General features: G+C 40.0%; 1 protein-coding gene across 3 annotated transcripts in view; it reads right to left on the bottom strand.

Annotated features, from left to right (window-relative positions):
- ACSL1 (acyl-CoA synthetase long chain family member 1) overlaps positions 1-23,601 on the bottom strand; it is a 49,504-nt gene continuing 25,903 nt past the window's right edge. For 2 of the 3 annotated variants that reach the window (XM_063135988.1, XM_063135986.1), the window contains exons 6-21: positions 23,384-23,483; positions 21,461-21,639; positions 19,511-19,543; positions 19,343-19,394; positions 18,759-18,832; positions 15,712-15,789; positions 12,603-12,737; positions 12,264-12,398; positions 10,441-10,536; positions 9,358-9,430; positions 7,572-7,660; positions 7,102-7,218; positions 5,055-5,198; positions 4,168-4,269; positions 1,963-2,034; positions 1-1,494 (exon numbers count right to left, since the gene is read on the bottom strand). In XM_063135988.1, coding sequence (XP_062992058.1) covers positions 1,354-1,494; positions 1,963-2,034; positions 4,168-4,269; positions 5,055-5,198; positions 7,102-7,218; positions 7,572-7,660; positions 9,358-9,430; positions 10,441-10,536; positions 12,264-12,398; positions 12,603-12,737; positions 15,712-15,789; positions 18,759-18,832; positions 19,343-19,394; positions 19,511-19,543; positions 21,461-21,639; positions 23,384-23,483 — 1,620 coding nt within the window. In that variant the 3' untranslated portion in view covers positions 1-1,353. Of the gene's footprint in view, positions 1,495-1,962; positions 2,035-4,167; positions 4,270-5,054; positions 5,199-7,101; positions 7,219-7,571; positions 7,661-9,357; positions 9,431-10,440; positions 10,537-12,263; positions 12,399-12,602; positions 12,738-15,582; positions 15,661-15,711; positions 15,790-18,758; positions 18,833-19,342; positions 19,395-19,510; positions 19,544-21,460; positions 21,640-23,383; positions 23,484-23,601 lie in introns of all 3 variants that reach the window. The other variant, XM_063135987.1, reaches the window with a different exon arrangement.

Here is a 23,601-nt window from a genome sequence, read left to right as displayed (position 1 = left end):
TTAAATTCAGAAATATTTATTTTGGTTTCCTTCATTGGTTTTTGGAAATTTTGGTTTATAAAATATAGAAATAGCCAACACTAAGCAAACATTTGAACGCCAATGTAACAAGTGACTTAATACTCTAGGAGTATTGGTTTGGATACTGGTGTGCAGTTATGGTACACATGTATGAAATTCTGCAACTGGGTAGTGCATTACAATCACACAATCTTTAGTGCAAACTTTGTTGTGCTTGTTTACATATATTTAACAGGGATTAATGACTGCTATATGGGGGGGAAAACTCAAGCATGGGTTACTACAAGGCATCTCAATTCCACCTCCACCCCACCCCCAAAGAAAGATATAAAGATGTAGATGTATGGTAACTCAAATCTCCTTCCCAACCCCCAATGAAATATATCCCTTGTTAAAACCACATCCCATTTCCTGCCTCTCTTGCATACTTAGCCAAACATTTTCACTCTTTGCCCTACCAATTTCATTTAGGATCCTCACTTTTATTTCCTCAATAGTCTGCATTCAGTGGATGAGAGGCAGAAGCTAGTTTTGTACAGAGATCAAAACGTTAAGTTATCATGGTTAAGCCTGCTCTGCTACAGCAATCTAGTGGCTGGCAATAAATGAACGGGACTATTAGCCCCAATACTGGAATTCCATCAACATCCACGTGCGTTCTACAGCATGGTGCCACTATGGCCCAACCAACTCTGGATCTCATGAAGCTGACACCTTTTGTTGCATGGGTAGTTTCATCTAGATTCCAAGGGCATAAGACATCCTTAACTAATTCTAAAGATACAATATCTGATCATTTGTGATGTGGCTGGTTGCGTTAGCACCCAGAAATTAAATAAAACTTCCAAATAGTCATTGAGGAACTGAGGCAGCCAAGATTCCACCCAAGTTCTAGATCCAAAACAAATAAGGGACACTTTGTTATCAGTGTTCCTCTGACATGGTACAATAAAAACCTCCATATGCCAAATCTTCTAGCTGTACAATATACTAAAGACAATAAAATGTGCTAGCAACACACATATCCCTTCACATGCCTTGGAGAGAGAGTCACATTTTTGGCTGAGGAAGTCTTAAATAACTTACAAATCACACAAATACCATTTACATTTTAAGGCGCATTGAGGAAGTTGTATGTCACTATTAAAAAATGGTCTGCAACACAAGTGGACAGTAAGGCAGTGTTCCGTTTTCCTTCCGTTTTCCTATGTCGAGTACCAGTTTGCGTACACATTAATGATTGCACTGATTTCATCCCTATGTTTGCTGTAGTCAGTTCATAGATATGACGGTCAATAGCACGTGCCGTTCTCTCCAGCAGTTTTGCCTCCGTTACATCTGGATATTAGCATAGAGTTCTTCTATCTGGGACATGAAGTATTTGCGTAGCTCAGGTCTCTTTGCCTTTAATGTTGGTGTTAGCAGGCCATTTTCGACAGAAAACATTTCTGGGTGAAGGGCAATGCCTTTGACCTGGAAAATTAAACATTAAGTCAGACTTTGCAAACTTTTCTTTGTTTAGGAAGAATTCTATGTGTGACTGTACACTGCCATTTCGGAAGAACAGAGTAAGTGCTTAGAGCAGTTTATCCCAAGTGGTTTGTCTTAGAGAAGCTCACCTATTTAAATGTATTTGCACATCACTAAACGTAATATAGGTGTCTGAGATAAGTATAGTTTAGCAAAACCTTCAACTCATTGATACAAGGAAAAGGCTATCTTTTCCATTCACTATTACAGTAATCAAAACAAGACAAGTTTTCTTAAAGTCAGCCCCACAGATTAAAATTTGCCCTAAAAATTAAACATTCATTGATTAATTCATAACTAGCCAAGTAAAAGTTGCAACCCTAGACTCTCATGTTATGCAAATATAGCAGTTTAACTGAAAACTGTAGCACAGAGTTCAGTTGCAGACATATGTTTCAGCGAGATTCTTACCTGTTCAAAAGACTTCAAGCCAAAGTCTTTTCCAACTTTCAGTATGTCTTCCAGAATATGTTTTTTGATGTCCTATTGAGACCAAGAGAATAGTGTTACAGAACAATATGGACAGAAGGTATTACTGAACTATTTTTGGATAGTTCAAAAGCACACAGTATTTAATTGGCAAAAGCACACAGTATTTAATTTATATGAGGTATTTATATACTGCCATTTAATAAAATTCAGGGCAGGTTATATAGAAGCAGTATACTAGAGTCTTACTCACACATGGTCCACTTTGCACATTACAGTGGCAAATCGTGCGTTAATTAGCCCACAGCTTGTTGGGATGTAAACTATGTGCATAGGTTAACCACTAGGTTGTTTAGTCCCTAAACAATCCATTGATCCAAGTTCACACTTATGCTCACAACCTCCAATCGAGCCAATTGGAGGTAGTTTACAGAAACTTGAAGTGGTTGGCAGGCAGTGCGCGTCCCTGCAAATTGTGGGTTAAATTATTTAACCCACAATTTGTCATTATGTTGGGTAAACCAGGTCATTCCCTCCACGTGTAGTACAAAGACATAAAGCAGGACCACCCCTCCTGGTCTCACCCAGCTGGGTAGATGTGCAGACACTGAGGGCGAGGCCAGGAGTTGCAGGAGTACTTCTCCATATTCCAGCCTGCCATGATTTAAGACCGATAGAGTTAGTGGCTTGGGTAAGCTCTATGTTACCAAGCAGAGAGGGTTCTCGGTTGTGGTGCCCCGCTATGGAATACCCTACCTATGGAAGTGCAATTGGCAAAATCATATTGGTGCCATCTCAAAACCTTTTCATTCACCCAGGCATTTTGTCTGTTCTACCATATTTGCCATCTTTTCTGTTCTTATAATAACATGGGTTTTTATCATTATATTGCATTTCATTATTTTTATTTATTAAATGTTTGTAACAGCCAAAACTCTCTGGATGATACACAAAATAGAGATTAAAACCATAAACGACAAGAATGTAATAAAATATAATCTAAAAACCCAGCTACAGAATAAAACCAAAGTAAAACCAACTGCAGGGGACAACAGCAGTGCAATGATCTGAAAAGCACTAACACTGGTTTTTTAAACATTGAAGGCGCTAAAGAGACCACAACATAGGTGCCAAGTGAGCTTTTCTGGGGAGGCTATGCCACAACCGGGGTGCCATCACTGAAAAGGCCCCTCTCCTTAGTGGGCAACCGTCTTACCAGAGTAATCATATTTGTATTTGCACAGATGAATGGTGGTTTTGAAATGTTTTAATAAACAAACTAAGCCCCCATCCACCCTCAACACATTAGCTCTATGCATGGAGGAAGGGGTGGGGAACTTCTCTCAGCCCAAGGACCAAATTCCATTTTGGAGAAGCTCTTGGGGGCCACATTCCAGTGGTGGGTGGGGCCAAAAGCAGTGGGGACAAAAATGCAAAAACCCCACCCAGCATATAGTAGCTTAAAGCCCTTACTGCCTGTAACTAAGCCTTAAGAGAAGCATTCTAACCTTTTAGAAGACTGGAGCCTTAAGAGAAGCATTCTAACCTTAAGAGAGGCATTCTAAGGGCTCATCTACACCAAGCACGATATTCCACAATGAAAGTGGTATGAAAGCAGTATATAAAAGGCAGGAGCCACACGACTGCTTTATAGTGATGTTGAAGTGCACTGCAGGATCTACACTACTGCTTTATAGTGGTACTGAAGTGCACTGACAAGTGGTGGGGCCCATGACACAACTACACCAAGCAGGATATAGCACTATGAAAGTGGTCTGAAAGCAGTATATGATATGTGTCATGGGCCCCAACAGTTGTCAGTGCACTTCAATACTGCTATAAAGCAGTAGTGTGGCTCCTGCCTTTTATATACTACTTTCATAGTGGAATATCTGCTTGGTGTAGATGAGCCCTAACCTTAAGAGAGGCATTCTAACCTTTTAGAAGGGGGGCGGGCACAAAAGCTGGGGAATCACCAAACAATTGGTGATTGGAAAAAAGGGAGTGGGGAAATGATTAATGGCCATCTGGACAACCTTGGAGGGCTGGATTTGAACCCCAGAAGGACTAGATTTGGCCCCCGCAGCTGAGTTTCTCCAACCTTGCGTCAAAGGGATGCTTACAAGTCATAGGTGGGCGGGGGGGGGGGGGAAGGGAAGGCCTGTAGTTTAAGATCAGATCACCTACTTTGTTTTTGCATAGTTCTTCATAAGTGCCTCCCAGTCCTTTTCTCTTTGCCCAGCTGGATAACACCTCTGGATCTGGTACCACAATTCCTATTAGGAAAGCCTAAAAGCAAGTAAGAAATCAGGTTTTAGCTGAATCAGTCATTTTACAAGGTTTTTTTATTAGAAACAGTACAGCCAAGGAGCAACCTGTAAGTCATCATAACACAGGAGGGAGCTCTGTTGTGGTACCCAGGCTATGGAAGACCCTGTCCTGGGAGATCACTATTGGCTCCTTCCCTTATGGCCCCTAGACAGCAGACCAAAATGTTTTTATTCCAGCAAGTTTATTGTTTGGCTGGTTCCCAAGTCTTGCTGCTGAGTGCCTGCAGTTCTACACAGTTGGCTCAAATTATGTTAGCCTCTTTGCAGGTCTCCTTGCATGTTAGAAAGGCTGATAAAAATTAAATTAACAAACCTGTACTAAAAGAGACTGAAGGCATAATCCTATGTAAGTTTAGACAGCAAAAAGGCCTACAACTCCCAGTATGCCTTTTTTTCTGCCTAAACTTGCATAGGATTGTGCCTTAAGGGTGCGATCTTATGCACTCTTAGACAAAAAAGCCCTACATCCCCCAGGCAGCATGCACAGGATTGCCCCCTAATGCTCTCATTTGTAAGATTCAATGTTTAAGGAGGGCTAAATGTTGACATTCGAGGCATTACTACGTGTGTGGCTAGCTTAGTATCAGCCTTTGGTTGACAGTATAATGCACATATTGGTAGTACCATAGACACATGTATGCTTTCTTACCTAACATATGCCAAAGTATACCTTCAGATTAATCGTAACAGTTTAAGCATGTTTACTTGACTAAATTTTAGATATTTCAGCTAATTGATACCTACCTGCAAGCTTTCACCGTGGACAAATACCTGGGCAACAGGTTCACTCCTCATATATACATTTTCTATTTTTTCTGGTGCTATATATTCTCCCTGTGCAAGTTTGAATATGTGTTTTTTCCTGTCAATTATCTTTAGGGTACCATTCTGAAAAACAAGAAGAAAATCTATTTATTTGTTTATTAATTACATTTTTATACCGCCCAATAGCCGAAGCTCTCTGGGCGGTTCACAAAAATTTAAACCATGAAGAGCATAAAAACAACCAAAAAATTTAAAACACAAATACAAAATACAATATAAAAAGCACAACCAGAATAAAACCACGCAGCAAAAATTAATATAGGTTAAAATATGAGATTAAAACAGCAAAGTTTAAATTTAAATTAAATTGGGTGTTAAAATTCTGAGAAAATAAGGTCTTCAGCTGGTGACAGAAAGAAAACAATGTAGGTGCCAAGCGAACCTCTCTGGGGAGCTCATTCCACAGCCGGGGTGCCACAGCAGAGAAAGCCCTCCTCCTAGTAGCCACCTGTCTCTCTTCCTTTGGCAGGGGCTCACGGAGAAGGACCCCTGTGGATGACCTTAAGGTCCGGGCAGGCACATATGGGAAGAGGCGTTCCTTCAAATAACCTGGCCCCAAACTGTTTAGGGCTTTAAATGTTAATACCAGCACTTTGAGTCGGGCCTAGAGCTGGACTGGCAGACAATGAAGTTGTAGAAGGACTGGCGTGATAGTTAGTAGGCGGGCTGCCTTGTTTTGTACCAGCTGAAGTTTCCAGACCGTTTTCAAAGACAGCCTCACATATTGCAGTAATCCAAACGAGAGGTTATCAGAGCATGGATAACTGTAGCTAGGCTATCTCTGTCCAGATAAGGGCGTAGTTGGTATATCAGCCTAAGCTGATAAAAGGTGCTCTTTGCCACTGAGTTCACCTGTGGCTCAAGTGACAGTTCTGGATCCAAGAGCATCCCCAGACTATGGACCCAATCCTTTAGGGAGAGTGCAACCCCGTCCAGGACAAGGTAAACATCACTTTGCCAGACAGATGAACCACCCGCTAACAGTACCTCAGTCTTCAATTCACACTCTTTACAGCATGTGTCACTCACTAACTAGAACTCAATGTAAGATCAAGATGTGAAATCTTAAATGCAGCTCAGTTCCAAAAACTTCCATTAAAATGCCAGTTTTACAATCAACGACTTTGCCTGAAAAACACTGACAGACTACGGCTCCACAGGATTATACGATCTGCCCACAGAATGTACACTTAAAGACAAAGACACGGCAGAGTAACCCTGTAACAGAAACTGACAGGAGGTTGGATACATTCATATTAGGCTCTAACAGGTGATGTGTTGGTTTCAGATTGTACCTGGGTTTCCCCCCTATGAGTGCTGGAATGAAAAAACAATCGTTGATGGCCCAGTTTTGAACATACAGTTCCAAGCAACACTTAACTTCTTCTTACGTCAAGTCAGCCTTTTTTCTCTCCCCTGCCCCTATGCTTTTTGTAACATCTTGCCTGATGAAGAGATCTGGAGATCTCAAAAACTTGCACACTTTTGGTAAACCTTGAATTGTCCTAATAAACAACGTATTGTCCTAATACAGCGGTTCTCAACCTGTGGGTCGGGACCCCTTTGGGGGTCGAACGACCCTTTCACAGGGGTCGCCTAAGACCATTGGAAAACACATATTTCCGATGGTCTTAGGAAACTGTATTGAATGAACTATGTCATGTATCATCTTTTGTATTATTAAAGCTATTGTTATGTATTATTTTCATTAGCAAACCATCCCATGACAATGGATTGTGTAGAGAAGAACGAAAATAATTTTATGGTTGGGGGTCACCACAACATGAGGAACTGTATTAAAGGGTCGCGGCATTAGGAAGGTTGAGAACCACTGTCCTAATATGAATTACAGTATTTAGGTCTGCAAAAGGAAGAAATGTACTGATATTTGAGAAGTGAAGTATCTGCTGCCTAAAGGAGATTCTCTAAGATCTCAAAAAACCCTCAGTTGCACAGGTTTGCTTACCGGTAACCATTTCCCAACATCTCCAGTGTGTAACCAGCCATCTTTGTCGAGAACTTCTGCAGTCTTTTCAGGGTCCTTCAGATACCCTTGGAACACATTTGGCCCTTTTATGCAAACCTGAAATAGAATGTTATATATGCTCTATAAAAATCTGCAAAACAGTTTTCTATTAATTGTTCCAACCTGAGAGGGCGTGAAGTTCATTTGCTGTAGCTAGTGTAAAGGATTCTCTCTAATCTCATTCCTTTCTGGTGTTATGAGATCAAGTTCATGTGCTTCTGTTTGACAAGCTGCATTGATTTGAGATCATAATCCAAGGTCATTAAACTGAGATTTTTTTCTGAATTGGTTTCTGTAGGATACAGAATATACTCTTCTGGTGGTGGTGGTGGGAGGAGGGATGAACAGACTCTTTGGGTACAGAGGATTCCTGGCATGTGCCCACTTCTTGGATGTAGAGTGCTACTTACCTCACCCTCTCCTTTGGCAGCAAAATAATTCATTTCTTCCACATCAACAAGCTTTATGAGATTGCAAGGCATCGGGGCACCAACGTGACCTATTCATTTGAACAAATAACAGCTTTAAGTAGGGCAGGGGTACTCAACTGCCAAGCCCATTCCATTCATAATCTTAAATCTACAAAAGGCAGAAACATCATCCTTCAGACTACATTCTTTGTTTTCTCATGGCGTTTATTAGTCCCAAGTTTGAAAATTTGAGTTTTGAATGTTTGGAGGAGTACTTTGAATATAGCCCTTTAAAGCCACCCCCTTTAATTATTATTATTATTAAACCGTCTTTCCATTTGAACTTTTTTCTCCGGATAAGGAAAAGGCAAAAGAAGTCCTGTTAAGTATATATAGTACTGAATAGCAAAATCTGACATCCTTAGCAGGTTTTTTTTCCCCATTTTGGGCATTCAATTCCTAATTAGGAGTAAAGGGGCTAATTACTTAAGAATTATTTATGTTTATAACTCTTGGGTTGTTTTTACATTGGCTCATATGAATGTTCTACTATCTTCTGTTAGAGAGGAGATTCAACAAGGATTCTTCATTGTAACTCTATTGCCCTTGTAGTTCAGGGAATTTAGGAAGTGTAATGCATAGCTTTCTAAATCATAATTTCTATCAGGATCTTAGGAGGGAATTGATTACGCCTCTTTTATTGTATTTTATCTACAGTGCTTTGTACTAAAGCAGTATATGAATTATCATCATCATCAAAGTTGCCAGACAAAGACAATCTATTTATGTTGTTTAGCCAACATTCCTCCTGTAGTTATTGCAAAGATTGCTAATTTTTTGCTTTTGCAGTTGAGAGCCCAGTTAGCATGTGTTTTCATCTTATACTCTCAGTAAGCATAATAAATTTCAATTTGCGAATTGCTACAACAGTATGTACTGCCCAGTTCTCATTAATATTTCTCCACAAAACATTAGCAACATTTAGAAAATACATAAGGCTTCCCACACACGAAGCCTTCCAAGCCTTCTCTGTGTTAAGACAGATCTTGTATCGATTACTACACTGATAGTAGTTAATGTACATATAGACACCAATCTCAATATTACTCTCAGTTGATCATGTGTTTGCGGAACTGTGTTATTTCCTATGCAAGCTCTGCCATAGAAACATAAATCTCTAAGATGCCACAAGCCTTGGCTATCAGCTAGCCTAGGTTTAGAGGAAGGTTCTGCCGTGCATTAAGTTTCAGATCACTTGTGTTTAAAAATGTGAGATAGGAAATACTACCATTCCTACAAATACATAATAAAGTATGCTTGTGCACAGTCGCCTAGTCATTTGTGACAAGAACCTCTAGGAAGGGAAATGTTTGAAAAATGGAAATGGGTTTTCCCCTGTGCCCTCCACCTTCCTTTTAAGATATACCACAACTAATTAATCGTAGGCCTGTGTGGGTAAATAAGGTAAAACGGTTGAGTACCACAGTGGTTCCCACACACGGCACCCCAGATATTGTTTGACTACACTGCTCACCATTCCCAGCCAGCATGACCAACGATCAAGGATGAATGGGAGTTGTATTCCATAAAATATGGGACCTGAGGTTGGGGACCACTGAGCCACCATAATGCCAAGCTGTAAGACTTACTCTTAGTCCATTAGGAACTGTCATTTCTTATGAATTGCTTGCCCCAGGTTTATATTTCTGAAGTTCTTCAGAAGGCTCACTTTGTTCTTGAGTGGACATGCTTAACATGCTGCAAAAATACCATACAGAGTCCTTACCAGCAGTCCAGTCTCCAGGTATTGTTAGAGAACTCCCAGCTGTGCATTCTGTCTGTCCATAGCCTTCATAAAACTGATAAACAGAATAGACAAATCAGTCATTTATTTATTTATTTATTTATTGCATTTTTATACCGCCCAATAGCTGAAGCTCCCCAGGTGGTTCACCAAAAGGAAAAAAGTCATTGGAGTTTTTCCACCAAGGCCCCCAACCCCACTAGAATATTGGTTTGTTGGTCTTATAACACAGAAATAGCACTGAAGGCAAACTTCAGGACTACCTTGTACAAATGTAGGATTCACTGGGTCTGTTCAGATGACACTTCAGGCTCCGTGGTTAGTGAAACTGTGGTTCTCTGGGGTTAGCACTCACCACAAGTTGTGCTGTTGCATACAACACTTTAAGCCACAGTTGGAGCTACTAGCCCTGCTGCAGACAGTCCGACTGTGGTTAGTGAGCAAGCAGGGTTTAGCAAAACACATCGCACAATGTATCTTAAGTCCTGCTGCTTAACCAAAAGCCTTAACCAGCAGGTTTTAAGATGTCTTCTGAACAGGCCCAAAGTGGTTAAGCCTTAACCCAATGTTGTATCCAAGGCCATCTCTCTTCCATGTGTACATCAGGAGTGGGTTGTTTCCAGTAACAGGCATACAGATGTCACACTACCAAAAACTAGCCCTCTTTTGGGTGGCATAGTATCTTAATGCTTGTTACTCCAAGAGATTTCACCCTGAAAATGCATGCATTGTAGGGACTCTTGAATTACGGCACATCAAATGGGAAGGCAGATTCACATATAAGCTAGCAAATCTTTTCCATGGAATTGTACTTTAGCATGAGTGGCACTTAAGTCTGAGTATCTAAGAGCTACTTCTCAGTATGTGCAAAGTTAACATGCAAAGTTACAGCTTTTCCCTCATTCAGGCAGTCAGATATGGAAAGCTTTGTAAAAGGTGAAACACAATTTTTATAGTTATAACTGAAGCCTAAGTATAACATTGTATTCTTGATGTAAAAAGTATTAGAGGATCTTTACAAAAGAACAAGATATACCAGAAAATCTAGTCAGAGTCAAACCTCACCTGACAACCAAGAGCTGCTCTTAAGAAGGTCAGAACATTTGCAGAAACAGGAGCTGCTCCTGTAATCATAAGCCTCACTTTTCCTCCCAGATTTGCCTGAAAAACACACAATGTTTTTATCGCATGAGCAGCAGCAAGGAAAAAGCTATGGTGAGTGGCACTTGAGTCATACTTGGAAGTATATTCAGTGGGACAAATCCTACCGCTTGTTTCGAAATATGTGTACATGAATAAATTTATTATTCCTTTGAACACAACGTTCACCAAAAATCACCAACTGTACAGCCGCTATCATGTGAATTCAAAAGCTAGAACTGCCATAACAATAGAGGTTAATGGCCAGTCTGATAACTAAGATATATGTTTAATGAATACATAATCTAATACCATTTGGAAAAGGGGAAGAAAAAGGGGAGTTCACTCATTACTTTTAATAATGAGATGCAATATTTATTTATTTTGTTATTTAATACATTTATATCCTGCATTTTTTCCTCCAAGGAACCCAAGGCGGCGTACTTATTCCTCTTCCTCTCCATTTTATCCTCACAACAACAACAACCCTGTGAGGTAGGTTGGGTTGAGAGTATGTGACTGGCCTAAAGTCACCCAGTAGGTTTCCATGGCTGGGTGGGGACTAGAACCCAGATTTCCCAACTCCTAGTCCAACACCTTAGCCACTACACCACACATATTTATGTCAATCTACTTTGCAAAACCTTTATATCAAAATCTGTGCATTGCAGAATCTTTTGTTTTGTCTCTTTTCTGTATTTCTTATCTACACAAGTAGATCCCTCTCTTCAGCTTCAATGTGCACAACTTCTGCATGGCTGCTGCTTGCATCATGGGTTGTCCTCACATAAACAGAGTGGAGATGTTGCTTCCATGTGGCAACGACAACATGGAAGCAATATTCAGTGTGGTTTTGACAAGAATTGATACTATGTTTTCAGAATTTTCTGGGACACTGAGTATTTTTGAAAAATATTAGGAGCCTTATACAGCAAGCTAAAAATGACCAACTAAATTGAAGATAGAAGCTCATATCTGCATACTTGACATTAGATGGCCTTATTTTACAAGACTTTGGCTCAAGTATTTGTGCATTTGAGTCACCAGACTGTTCAAGACAAGAGCAATAAAGTATCCTATGCAGCAATTATGCAATCTGCTTGTCTCTCACACACAGACTTCTCTTTCTACTAAAGGGCATTGACTCCACACCATAAAAAGGCACTGTGAGCAATTGCCATGTTGGTTGGAGTCACTATATGAAGGATCTTGAAGTTAAACTGCTACTTCTGTTGGGTGGGCCTTGCACATTTGAAAGGTTCCCCAAATCAAGAACTTCCTGCTTCTTAAAAGCTAGCAAGCCTTGGTCCTCCTTGATGTGAGTTTTCTCTATGAAAGAGAGGGTTCCCCACCCCCATGAATGGGACAGTCAAGCATACAGTTTGAAAGCACCACACCAAATTATACATCCTGAACTCTTTGGGGGAGGGCTATAGGTCAGTGTCAGAGCACATTCAATCCCCAGGAACTTCAGGTAGGCCAAAGATAAGACCCCAACCAAAACTCTAGGGAGCTTCTGCCAGCCAGTGTAAGCAAAACTAAGTTAGATGGACCAATGGTCTACCTAAGTATAAAGCATTTCCTATATTTCTAACTACATTTCCCAATATTATAATTTTAGTACAGGGCCATACTTGGTAGTCAAGCCGCTTCTGCCTCTTGCAGAGGGGACATTATTTTCAATAGGAGGCCAATCACTTATTTGAGCAATGATCTAGCACTTTAAAAAAACGAAGTAGTACAGTTACCTGTATTTTACGGAAAATCATTTTATCCCACAGGCTATTATTTCTAATTATGCCACTTCTAAGTTCTGCCTCTTTCCTCCTGGAAGCAAAATCCAATATCCACCGCTTAAATGAAGTATTTGCTTGGCCAAAGATCTGAGAAGAAAGGACAATTTCTTTACGTTTCCAGCAGAAGTTGTATGGATCTTTCACTGGCTCATGCACAGTGGACAACTCCTTGAAGCATCAAACTTGCTACATTTGTGTGGTTAACTACACACACATCCACCAAGGAGCAAAGAGTGCTCTTCTGAACTTTTAAGGAAAGCAAGTATTCAGTTCAATTGCTCACGGACTTACTTTGTCAAACATTCTGTTCAGCAGCCTTGGCACAACTGGGAACACTGTAGGCTGCAAAGTTTTCAAATCATCCATAAGAAGCCGGATGTCTCCCTGGAAAAATCCTATCCGAGCTCCATGGCAGAGAATCACACACTGTCAAACAGGATCAGCAAAGAGAATTAAAAGCAAATCAACATGGATAAAACTAGGTTACCTTTCATAAAAAGGAATACACACTCTGTGTATTTTATAGTAGTGGTGTAACCCATTAGAAGTCTTACATCATACTATAAGTTTAGCTGCTTAACCGCATCTACTTTATAGTTACTCGCTGACCAGGGGGTCTTCATGGTGCCAGGTTGGTGCTGCATCCCTCCAAAACCCTGCTCTTTCCCTCTCCTGGGATGGCATCAGGTAATCCTGACCCTGAGGAGGAAGCGCAAGGTTTCTGGGCAGCCATCCAGAAAGCAACACACACATCCCACCCTCTTTCTCATTGCCTTCCACCAGGCCACGCCTTTGCTGCGACTCTGGAGTGACATGAAGGGCTGTCTTGACACTGTCTTCTGCATCCTCACCTTGACCTGGGAAAAAAATGTCGGGCTAAGTCCCGGACTTTTTTCCTCCGCAGCTTTGGCGCAAAGCCCCAGGGTGGGTGCATGATTGCAGCAGTATCATATAATTCACGCCAAGCCACTGTGAACCCACCCCGGGGCTTTCTGAGCGTTTAGACAGTCTTCAGGACTCTACCAAGAAACAGCAGTGTGGTGTAATGTTCTTTTAAGACAAAGTGTGTCTCAGCACAGCTGAACTCTATTTAACTAATCAAGATTTGGGTGTCAGTTAGTCCTTGTATCCAGAGTCCGCTGCTGCTTTGTTTGGACGCTGTTCATGCTATGGAGAAATAAACATTGTTTGTTTGCCATATGGGCGCCTCGACTCTGCTCCACAACCCCACATAAGAACCCGACATTACAAGCAGTGCCGGCTTAGCCACTCTAAGCAACTCCTTTCTACTATATGGAAACCACTTCTGTTATGTTTCAAGTTCCCTTATTATTTCAAAACCCACCCAATTAAGACAGATGTTACAAGTCCTAGTAAGTGCCTGTTTAACATCATGTTCCCCTTTTTAACAACTTCATCTATTCTAGTATGTCGGTTTGGCCCTTTCCTGGAGAAGTCTGCTGCTTTTTTTTACTATTTCTGACCATATCATTTTAAATTAAATTGATGTGCTGTTCATTATATTTGATTATGAACTAAATTATATTTTAATATAGAAAACTGAGGTATACATTATAGAAATTACCGGTGGGCTTGCTATACCACTGATAATCAGGATGATTATGGGGAGGGGCCAACAGAAGAAAAGCAGCTATTTCTATAGAAATATGGTGGGACAGATGCTGCCTGCTAGCTGTGCAGTGTGTGTGTGTGTGTGTGTGTGTGTGTGTGTGTGTGTGTTTAAAGTATTCTAGGTGGACATTCATTGGTTGTTATAAAGAAATACAATGACATGTTTCAGATAGCATTGGCTATATTGGTTTATCCAGATTCCCAAAGTACGTGGAGTCACGACTTGGCAACTCATACAACAATCCTGATAATCACTTTCCAAACTAATTTCATTTATTTCATTTCTAACTCCCCAATAGCCAAAACTGTCTGGGCAGTTCACAAAAATTATAACCAACAAGGATGATCAAGGGTCTGGAAACAAAGCCCTATGAGGAGAGACTGAAAGAACTGGGCATGTTTAGCCTTGAGAAGAGAAGAGAAGACTGAGGGGAGACATGATTGCACTCTTCAAATTCTTGAAAGGTTGTCATACAGAGGAGGGCCAGGATCTTTTCTCAATCATCCCATAATGTAGGACATGGAGTAATGGTCTCAAGGTACAGGAAGCCAGATTCCAGCTGGATATCAGGAAAAACTTCCTGACTGTTAGAGCAGTACGACAATGGAACCAGTTACCTAGGGAGGTCATGGGCTCTCCCACACTAGAGGTCTTCAAGAGGCAGCTGGACAGCCATTTGTCAGGTATGCTTGAATTGAGCAGGGGGTTGGACTCAATGGCCTTATAGGCCCCTTCCAACTCTACTATGATTTAAAAACAACTTAAAATAGGTAAAACCAAAAACCAATTACACTACAATAGCAAGACCTGATAAAAAAAAGCTGGCATTAAAAGCCCCATTGTATGTCATCAAATGCATGGGAGTAGAGGGAAAACTTAATCTGGTACTGAAAAGATAACAATGTTGGCACCAGGTGTCTCTCAATAGGGAGAACATAAAATTTGCAGGGGGACACCAATAAGAAGGCCCTCTCTCTTTATTTTAAGGAGGAAGATGGTGTACACTATAACACTCAAGTATACTGTAACACTAGGGTATTCTGAGCCAAGGTCACACTGAAAAGTCCTAGCTTGCTTCATTGCCTTCCCTGTATGAACTACAAGAGGAACAAGTGAGCTAGCTACAATGGCTGAAAAAAAGCTGTATTATACATACCAGAACTGAGACAAAGGGGATCATTAGTGTTTGAAAATAAATGCGTACCAAGGGAAAAGTGTTCTGTTTACTTATCTTACAGCATGTCAGAACATTATTTCACTTTTTTAAAGGTAGAATATTCTGTGCTTTTAAAGAACAGGTTTAGTATCATGGGAGCAGGCATTAATTAACAAAGCACGACGTTGCATGTTTTAACTATTAATCTTGTACACCGTTACCTCTGGATTATTTAATATTAGAAGACTTTTAACAGAAATCTTGATTAGGTAGTTAAAGGAAAGTGAGATCATACCGATTTTCATAGCTTAAGACAGCCTTTCCCAACCTTGGTTCCCTGACATTGGTAGGCTAACAAGGCTGTGAAAGGCTGGATTAAGCATTATCTTAAGCCGCATTTGATCTATAGAGGTTTACTTACTTGTTGCAGGTAGTCTTACAATTATTACTATCCCTGCCCCACCCACTACGAAGAGACTCACCTCGACTATTCGTTCAAACATATGCGGAAGAGGCAAATAGGAAATGTGCGTGTCGGTGGGATTCACTACATATCCACTCTGCAAAAGAGGAGACTACTTAATAATTACATAAAACATGCAAATGCCTACCTCCACAACTCTTTCAAACATATGGGCCAGGGGCAAGAAGGAGATTAAAGTATCTTCAGTACAAGGAAAAACTGCTTTCTGTCAGCAGAAGCAACAGTAAGAGGAGAGAAATAGAAAGTCATTAGGCAAGATTTAAGTTGCAATTTGTACAGTGCAAGAACCAATAGCTACAGCTCTCAATTCTGAGGCAACTCAAACTCAAAATTCATCCAAAATCTTTACTAAAATTAAACTGTGAATTTTAGAAAGTTTGAAAAATTTAAAGGTGTCTTTATTTGTTTTTTAGTTGCCGAAGTTGAGATGCGCTTAAATCACCAAGGCATTATCTGCTTTATTCCACGTTGTTTCGACATTGATTTTCAAGCCGAAACAACAACCGCTACCACCAGAATTAGTACACATGATCACCAAAGCCACTGGAAAGAATGCAACATGCATCTGGTTAACGCACACTAGTTTCTATACCCCATGGAACAGTTATTTGGCCAGATGCTTTGGATATCCAACCTGAACCAACTCTTAAAATGAACTGATATTGCTATTCTGTGTGAGAAGTCAATATTTCAGCAACAATAGTCCAATACATTGGATAAAACTGTCGTTACATTTGTGTATTTATGTGGAGGTTAAATCTGGCTAATTAAAATGGTACCTTTAACACTGTGACCATGGCAACTTGCGTGTGCAATAACAATAGGCTGTAATATGACAATAACGATTTATGGACCTATACACAACTACTCTGTGTCCTTCTCTGTGAGCCCCTGCAAAGGAAGTGAGGCAGGTGGCTACTAGGAGGAGGGCTTTCTCCGCTGTGGCACCCCAGATGTGGAACGAGCTCCCCAGAGATGTCCGCCTGGCACCTACACTGTATTCTTTTCGTCAGCAGCTGAAGACCTTTTTATTTTCTCAGTATTTTAACACCTAAATTTAAACTTTGCTGTTTTAATTCTGTATTTTAATCCTATATCAATTTCTGCTGTGTGGTTTTATTCTGGTTGTGCTTTTTATATTGTATTTTGTATTTGGGTTTTTAGATTGTTGGATGTTTTATTACTTTCTTAACGGTTTTAATTTTTGTGAACCGCCCAGAGAGCTTCGGCTACTGGGTGGTATAAAAATGTAATAAATTAATAAATACTCTTCTCCCTCAATTCAAATAATGTTTAATATTTCTCTAAGTAGAAGGTATCATTGTGCAGGAATACTAATGGGTTTGTTCAGGCAACATGCTAAGCCATGGTCAGGCCATTAACCCTTTTGCAGCAAGTGGTCAGTGAGTATGTTTAAACCATAGTTATGTAGCCACCATGGTTAGGAATGATTCACACAACATTCCTTCACACAACATGATATGTGAAGCCATGTTTAGCTCAAAATGCTTAGCCATCATAGTTTAGCGTGTTGTCTGAACATGGTCAATAAGTTCAATATCAAAGGCAGGATGCAGTTGTGTGGAACCTATGTGCTTCTCATGTTTTAGAGTTATAGTAATGGTTGCTTAGATCACATCCCCCTTATGTTGTGACATTTAGTCTGACATTTCTCTTAGGGCACAATGCAGATAATGTTGAAGCTTTCATGTGGACCTTGGGCTAGGATCTTGAGAAACCCGTCTTTTAAATAATCAGCCTTTTATAGGTGTCCAAGATTTTTAGGACAAATCTTTCATTATTGAGATCAATAGTATTAGAGCAGTCAGCCCTGGCTTCAGAGTTGCAAGACTGAATCAGAAAGAACATTTTATCATCCCCAAAGCTAAACAGGACCATTAGAAATAAGCAGTTGAGAACACCAAACAGATATAACCCTCTGGGTATATGACATGTACAGCAGAGGGCAGAGCTAAATAAGGTACAGCAAAAGCAGAGAAACCCGCAGACAAGAATGTTTAAGTAAAACATGACTTTCAGAAAGCAGGCTATTTTAAATAGACACAAAACCAATCCTCCATCTGATTCAACAGCTGCATAGAATTAGGATATTTTCCAGGGATAAAATCCAGAGATCTTTCTGAAATATGCTTAAATGTGCTTTCTTGCAAGAGTATTAAAAGCAGCTTTGTACTTCACCCCTCCTGCCAAATCTTTCATATTCTTAAAAATCATCTGGTTAAAGACATCAACATGCAAATAGGGAGACCACAGTGGACATGGCCCTAATCTACACCAAGCAGGATATTGCACTATGAAAGTGGTATATAAAAGGCAGGAGCCACACTACTGCTTTACAGCAGTATTGAAGCACACTGACAACTGTTGGGGCCCATTGACACATACCATATACCACTTTCATACTGCTATATCCCGCTTGGTGTGGCTCCTGCCTTTTATGTACCGTTTTCATAGTGCAATATCCTGCTTGGTGTAGATTAGGCCATGGTTACAGGATTAATATTTGGTGGTGATCCAAAATGTTAAACAAATTAAAATGCTAGGAAGTTAAACTTGTGGAGTATAGAGTAATAAATAAGCTGCAAGTCAGGTAGTGTCTAGCCCAAATTTCATGCTTGCCATCGATTATGAGTGTCCTTAAGTGAGCCACTCTGAGCACTTCTTTAGTCCCCATTGGTACTAGCCAAATACTGGCCTACTTACATTGTCATAATAATCTTTGCAATACTCTAGAATACTCAGTATTACAGAAATGTGAAATACTATCAAGACATTTACTAGACACACCTATATCGTGGGACCTGATTCACCCTGCAATTATATTTAACTGATGCTTCAGGACAGGGTGTGTTATAGACCATAACAGAAGGTAGATTAAAGTATTAATCTTACCTAAATTGAATAGTTAGAGGAAAGTGGCTTAACTCTTTTAAAAATATATATATGCTAGCAGCATTATTAGTAGTGTACAGAATATTTTTCTACACTTTCTTGCAAAGGTAGAAATGCAAATTGCAGCTGCTTGGATCCAATAGTTAAGTTATTTCAGGATTCTGAAATTCCAAGAACATTATGTTATGAAAGTTTTGAATGCTTCCTTTCAAAGTAGCTACGCCTGAAAGTTTTAAAAACTTTTAAATCAGCAAACATTACCTCTGTAGCTTTCACAAATGCTGACATATTGCTCACTATATTTTTGTGCGTAAGCATTGCTCCTTTGGGATTTCCTAGAGGGAAAAAGGTGTTAAAATGTGCAATAGCAGAGACTTATAGACATCCAGTTTCTAAATGAGTTCCTGAGAACTCTTGTACATGTTCAGGAAAGTAAACAGATTCTCTCACATTTTTATCAACAGCTTATGAAGGGACATCTAGAAGACAGATACACCCTAAAGGCTGGAGAAATTTCTGTCTACAACAGCATTTATCATTTGTCTTTCCCAAAACCCTTTATGAGCTACGGCTCATAGCAAAGGATCTGCTTTTATAGTATTAACACAACATTTCGACATTCAATTGCAAGCCAGGTTTCTTAAAATTCAAGTACATGTTTAGAAGTCAGTCAAATACACACATACCAATATCTGCAGTTTGATTTAGGAAAGACTAACAGACGTATATTCATTACCAATTTTAAAATTCCTACAGCCTATGATTTAGAAAGAACATCCCTTCTTCCCTCCTGCAAACAAGATTTTGTTCCCATACCACAAAACTTGGTTCTAAGACAGACATACCTGTAGTTCCACTGGTGAAACAGATTATGGCTAGGTCTTCTGGTTTGGGAAGCTAAGAACAAGAAATTAGTTACTAGAATTAAGGCCTTTAAATGAATCACATACAGTTTGAAAGATTGCAGATGTTGAGCTATAGGTCTTATATAGAATAAACTGCAGGCTACTTACTACAGGTTTGTGTTTGTGGGCTCTCCCCAGTGCCTTTAAAGAAAAAGCAGAAATGGCAAATTAGACGGGAAGCTAAATCTATCTTCATGGTTTCCAGATTATTATAAGGAGCTGCATTCACTAGTTTCTAACCAAGTCTAATGCTATCTGGAACAGAAAGAGACTCTATTCATCCAGTTCCATTGTTTACAAAAAGTTAAACAATTAAAAGCATTTATAAAACACATTAGCAAAATAACTGAAATTTTTGAAGGCAGTTATTCTGATCTTTTCCCTCTCTCAATGAACTAGAATTGCTAACACTTCCAGTGGCAGCACAGTAAGCTGTGTTTGATCACATGCAGTTAATTCCAAGACAACTCTATGTCTATTATTGTCCCATAGAATTAAACAAGCACGAGGAATGTAACAATTCTTAAAAATGTACTAAATGAACAAATACTCATGCTCATAGTATAGAATTTGGAAATTTATTCCCTATGATTCAGTGATTCAATAAAAACTAATGATTAAAGTTTGTTTGCACCATGTTGAGTGTATCAGTGCTGCTTTAATGTAACACAAACTTAAATTTTCTGGAGTGTGGTGGAACCTGAAACCACAGTTTGGCGACAAGGACGTAATGAAGATGGGGCGGGGATAGGGAAAGGAAAAGATGAAATACAGCTTGGACTGCCAGAATAGAACTTCAAGAGTGAATCTCTACCTTGGAAAGCAGCATAAAGCAAAACAATCTGATGACTGAGAGGCAGTAATCTAGGCTAATCAGGTTCCTATGAGGATAAACAAGCCTTTCCTTAGGAATCTCTTAGATGCTGCTACTTCTCTAGCAGTCAGGTTCTCTTTTGGCTCCTGCTGTTAAAACTACATTTTCTAAGAAACTGACAAGTAAAACATCTGTAGCTGCTCCCCTTTTGTCTGGTGGCAACAGAGATTCTGAATTAACAAGGAAGGGAATTTCAGAAAGGAGTAGACATCCTTGAGTATCGAGCTAAGATAATATTGTAGATGTTTCAGTGACAAGTCTGTCACCCAAGAGAGGATTAGCTAAGATATTTGATACTTAACAATCTAAGGGTGAACAGGCTAGAGAGCTTTGACTATTGGGCAGTATAAAAATGAAGCAAGATGAAATGAAATGAAATAAGGTTGCTTCCAGACTAGAGGCAGAGGTCTCCTAGGGTAAAATCCAACGTAACTCCTACTTAGAATAGAGCAAATGAAATGCATTAATTTCAGTAAGTCTACTCTAATTAAGACCTATGTTGGATTTTACCCCTGGTGCTCCCAATTAGAAGGCATTGTGAAGCTATCCTGTCTTTTCTTCCTTAACAGATTTTGTTGTTATAAAGAAATGTGAGGGGAAGATGATATTTGGATTCCCCATATAATTCCTTATGTTAGGCAGGGTGACGGCACACACAAAACAAGTCTCAACTGGAAGCACCCTAAGTAACTAGAAATATTTAGGCATCAGCACTAGATACGTTAGTGCAATGCAGAGATGTTAAGGATTCTTGAGGAATCCATTTGAAAGTTTACTGAAGACATTCACCATAAAACCTTAAGAAACATTATAAAGCACCAATCTGTTTACTTCTGATCTTTGTTATAGTAACATTTCATGAATTAGGATTAAAGAGATTTATTTGAACACTTATCAAGAGCAAATCTTCCAGAATTGACACAACCTTTGAACAAGCCGTATTAGGTTGTGTATCTTTAATCTTGGCAAATGTTTAGAATCATGTTGGTGTTGTGAAACATCAACAGCAATGTGTAAACTGGCCAGGAGGCTCAGTCTTTATTGTGTAAAGTCCAAGCTTTATCCTTTACTCTGTTGGTCAAAAACCAGTGTTTTGTAACTTGCTAAATGTTAGTTCTTTCTTGCATTCATTAAGGTAATTGGCTATCTAATCAAAACTGAAGGCTGTCTTAGAAACTGCTTACCTCCATTTCTTTCATACTGATGATATCTACCCCACATTTCTTTCCACGAGTCACAAGCTCACTGTCAAAGGGATCCATGATCACAATCGTTTTGAGGACTGACATTTCTCCCTTCTCAGCGCTATCCAGCAGAAGTTTAGCTTTTTCAGGCTTATCACAAAAAACCAGTGATAGATCAGCTAAATTGGGAAGCAAGACAGTAAATATGTTCAAACTTTAAGTAATTAAAGTTATCCATTTACAGTTATCCATGCTCTGATAACCTCTCGCTTGGATGACTGCAATGTGTTATATGTGGGGCTGCCTTTGAAAATGGTCCGGAAGCTTCAGCTGGTACAAAACAGGGCAGCCCGTTTACTAACAGGGACTGGCCGGCAAGATCATATTACGCCAGTCCTTTTCCAGCTTCATTGGCTGCCAGTCCAGGTCCGGGCCCAATTCAAAGTACTGGTATTGACATTTAAAGCCCTAAACGGTTTGGGGCCAGGTTATTTGAAGGAACGCCTCCTCCCATATGTACCTACCCGGACCTTAAGATCATCTACAAGGGCCCTTCTCCGTGAGCCCCTGCCAAAGGAAGTGAGGCAGGTGGCTACTAGGAGGAGGGCTTTCTCCGCTGTGGCACCCCGGTTGTGGAACGAGCTCCCCAGAGAGGTCCGCCTGGCGCCTACACTGTACTGCTTTCGTCGCCAGCTGAAGACCTTTTTATTCACTCAGTATTTTAACACTTAATTTTAACTTAAATTTAAATTTTACTCTGTATTTTAATCTTATATCAACTTTGCTGTGTGGTTTTATCCTGGTTGCGCTTTTTATACTGTATTTCATAATTGTGTTTTTAACTTGTTGGGTGTTTTATTGTGGTTTTAATTTTTGTGAACCGCCCAGAGAGCTTCGGCTATTGGGCGGTATAAAAATGTAATAAATAAATAATAAAAAATAAATAATTAGAACCAGCTTATCTTGTCATTGAGTCCAGTCTATTTCTGCATAAAAGACTATGAAACCAAGATGTAGAGCAAGTTACATACTGTACGCTTCTTTGATTTAGTTTGCTGCAGAGCACTTATTTGTAGGGGCCTACATGGGGAAATTACTGCTTCTCCCAAGCCATTCTGATTCAGAGACTGCCAAATTCTTTGCACTCATTCCCTAAATCAGCAAATCCTAGTATCTACCCAAGGCAAGCTATTAGAAGCTACTTGATCCTAGTCCTTAATATTCTGTTGCTATAGCAGCTTCTTTTAAAAAAATTGCAAATAATTTTACAATTGCAAAGTTAGTTGTATTCGGTGACGTTCAGGTCCTATTAGAGCAGCCTTCCTCAACCTGGGGTGCTCCAGATGTGTTGGACTACAACTCCCAGAATGCACCAGCCAGCTGGCTGGCGCATTCTGGGAGTTGTAGTCCAACACATCTGGAGTGCCCCAGGTTGAGGAAGGCTGTATTAGAGGATTTTCAGTAATACACCACTGAAAATGTATGTTGGGGGGATCTATATGCCACCACTTTGTAGCTGATTCCCTCAAAAACCCACAGCATCGCTGCTGCAAGGCAGGAATGAAAAATTTAGACAGCAGGAGGAAGCGATCCAGCCAGGAAAACCTCAGTGCTGAGAGCCATTCAGCTCATCAAACCTGCCCCCTGCCCTGTGTCCCATGCTTACCCCGGACTTGGATCCGCCCCCGGCAATGCCCACTGACTTAACCCGAACCAAGGCCACTACTGACAGATGGAGAAACAATGCAACTAAAAAACTGCCGTAAAACAACAATGCAAAAAAGTGCAGTTTTGGGGGTAAAAGCCTGATGTGGCTGCAAGTTGATGGCTGCGTCGTATAAACAACACAGGGCCACTGCACAGTGATAGCAAGGTAAATAGAACGCATAGACACACCCACCCACTGAGGAATGTAGAACATACCTTTATTTACAATGAAAGTGATAGCTTCTGTTCCAAGAGTGTCGTAGAGGGGTACAGCCACCATAGAATAAGTGTAGCATCCTTGTTCGATGATAACCCACTGCAAGAGAAACAAAATTTATTTGCATTTATTTGCCAAGCCTGGCGCCACAGCCAGTTTGCCTAGTTTTTGTTCAGCACTTAGGCACTGATGTGTGCAAGTTTTATTATACTAGGCA

The sequence above is a fragment of the Elgaria multicarinata genome, chromosome 10 (assembly GCF_023053635.1).
Source record: "Elgaria multicarinata webbii isolate HBS135686 ecotype San Diego chromosome 10, rElgMul1.1.pri, whole genome shotgun sequence".
In the NCBI taxonomy this organism is placed as follows: Eukaryota; Metazoa; Chordata; class Lepidosauria; order Squamata; family Anguidae; genus Elgaria; species Elgaria multicarinata.
The sequence above is the reverse complement of the archived record's forward strand: the minus strand, read 5'-3'. Positions and strand labels throughout refer to the sequence as shown.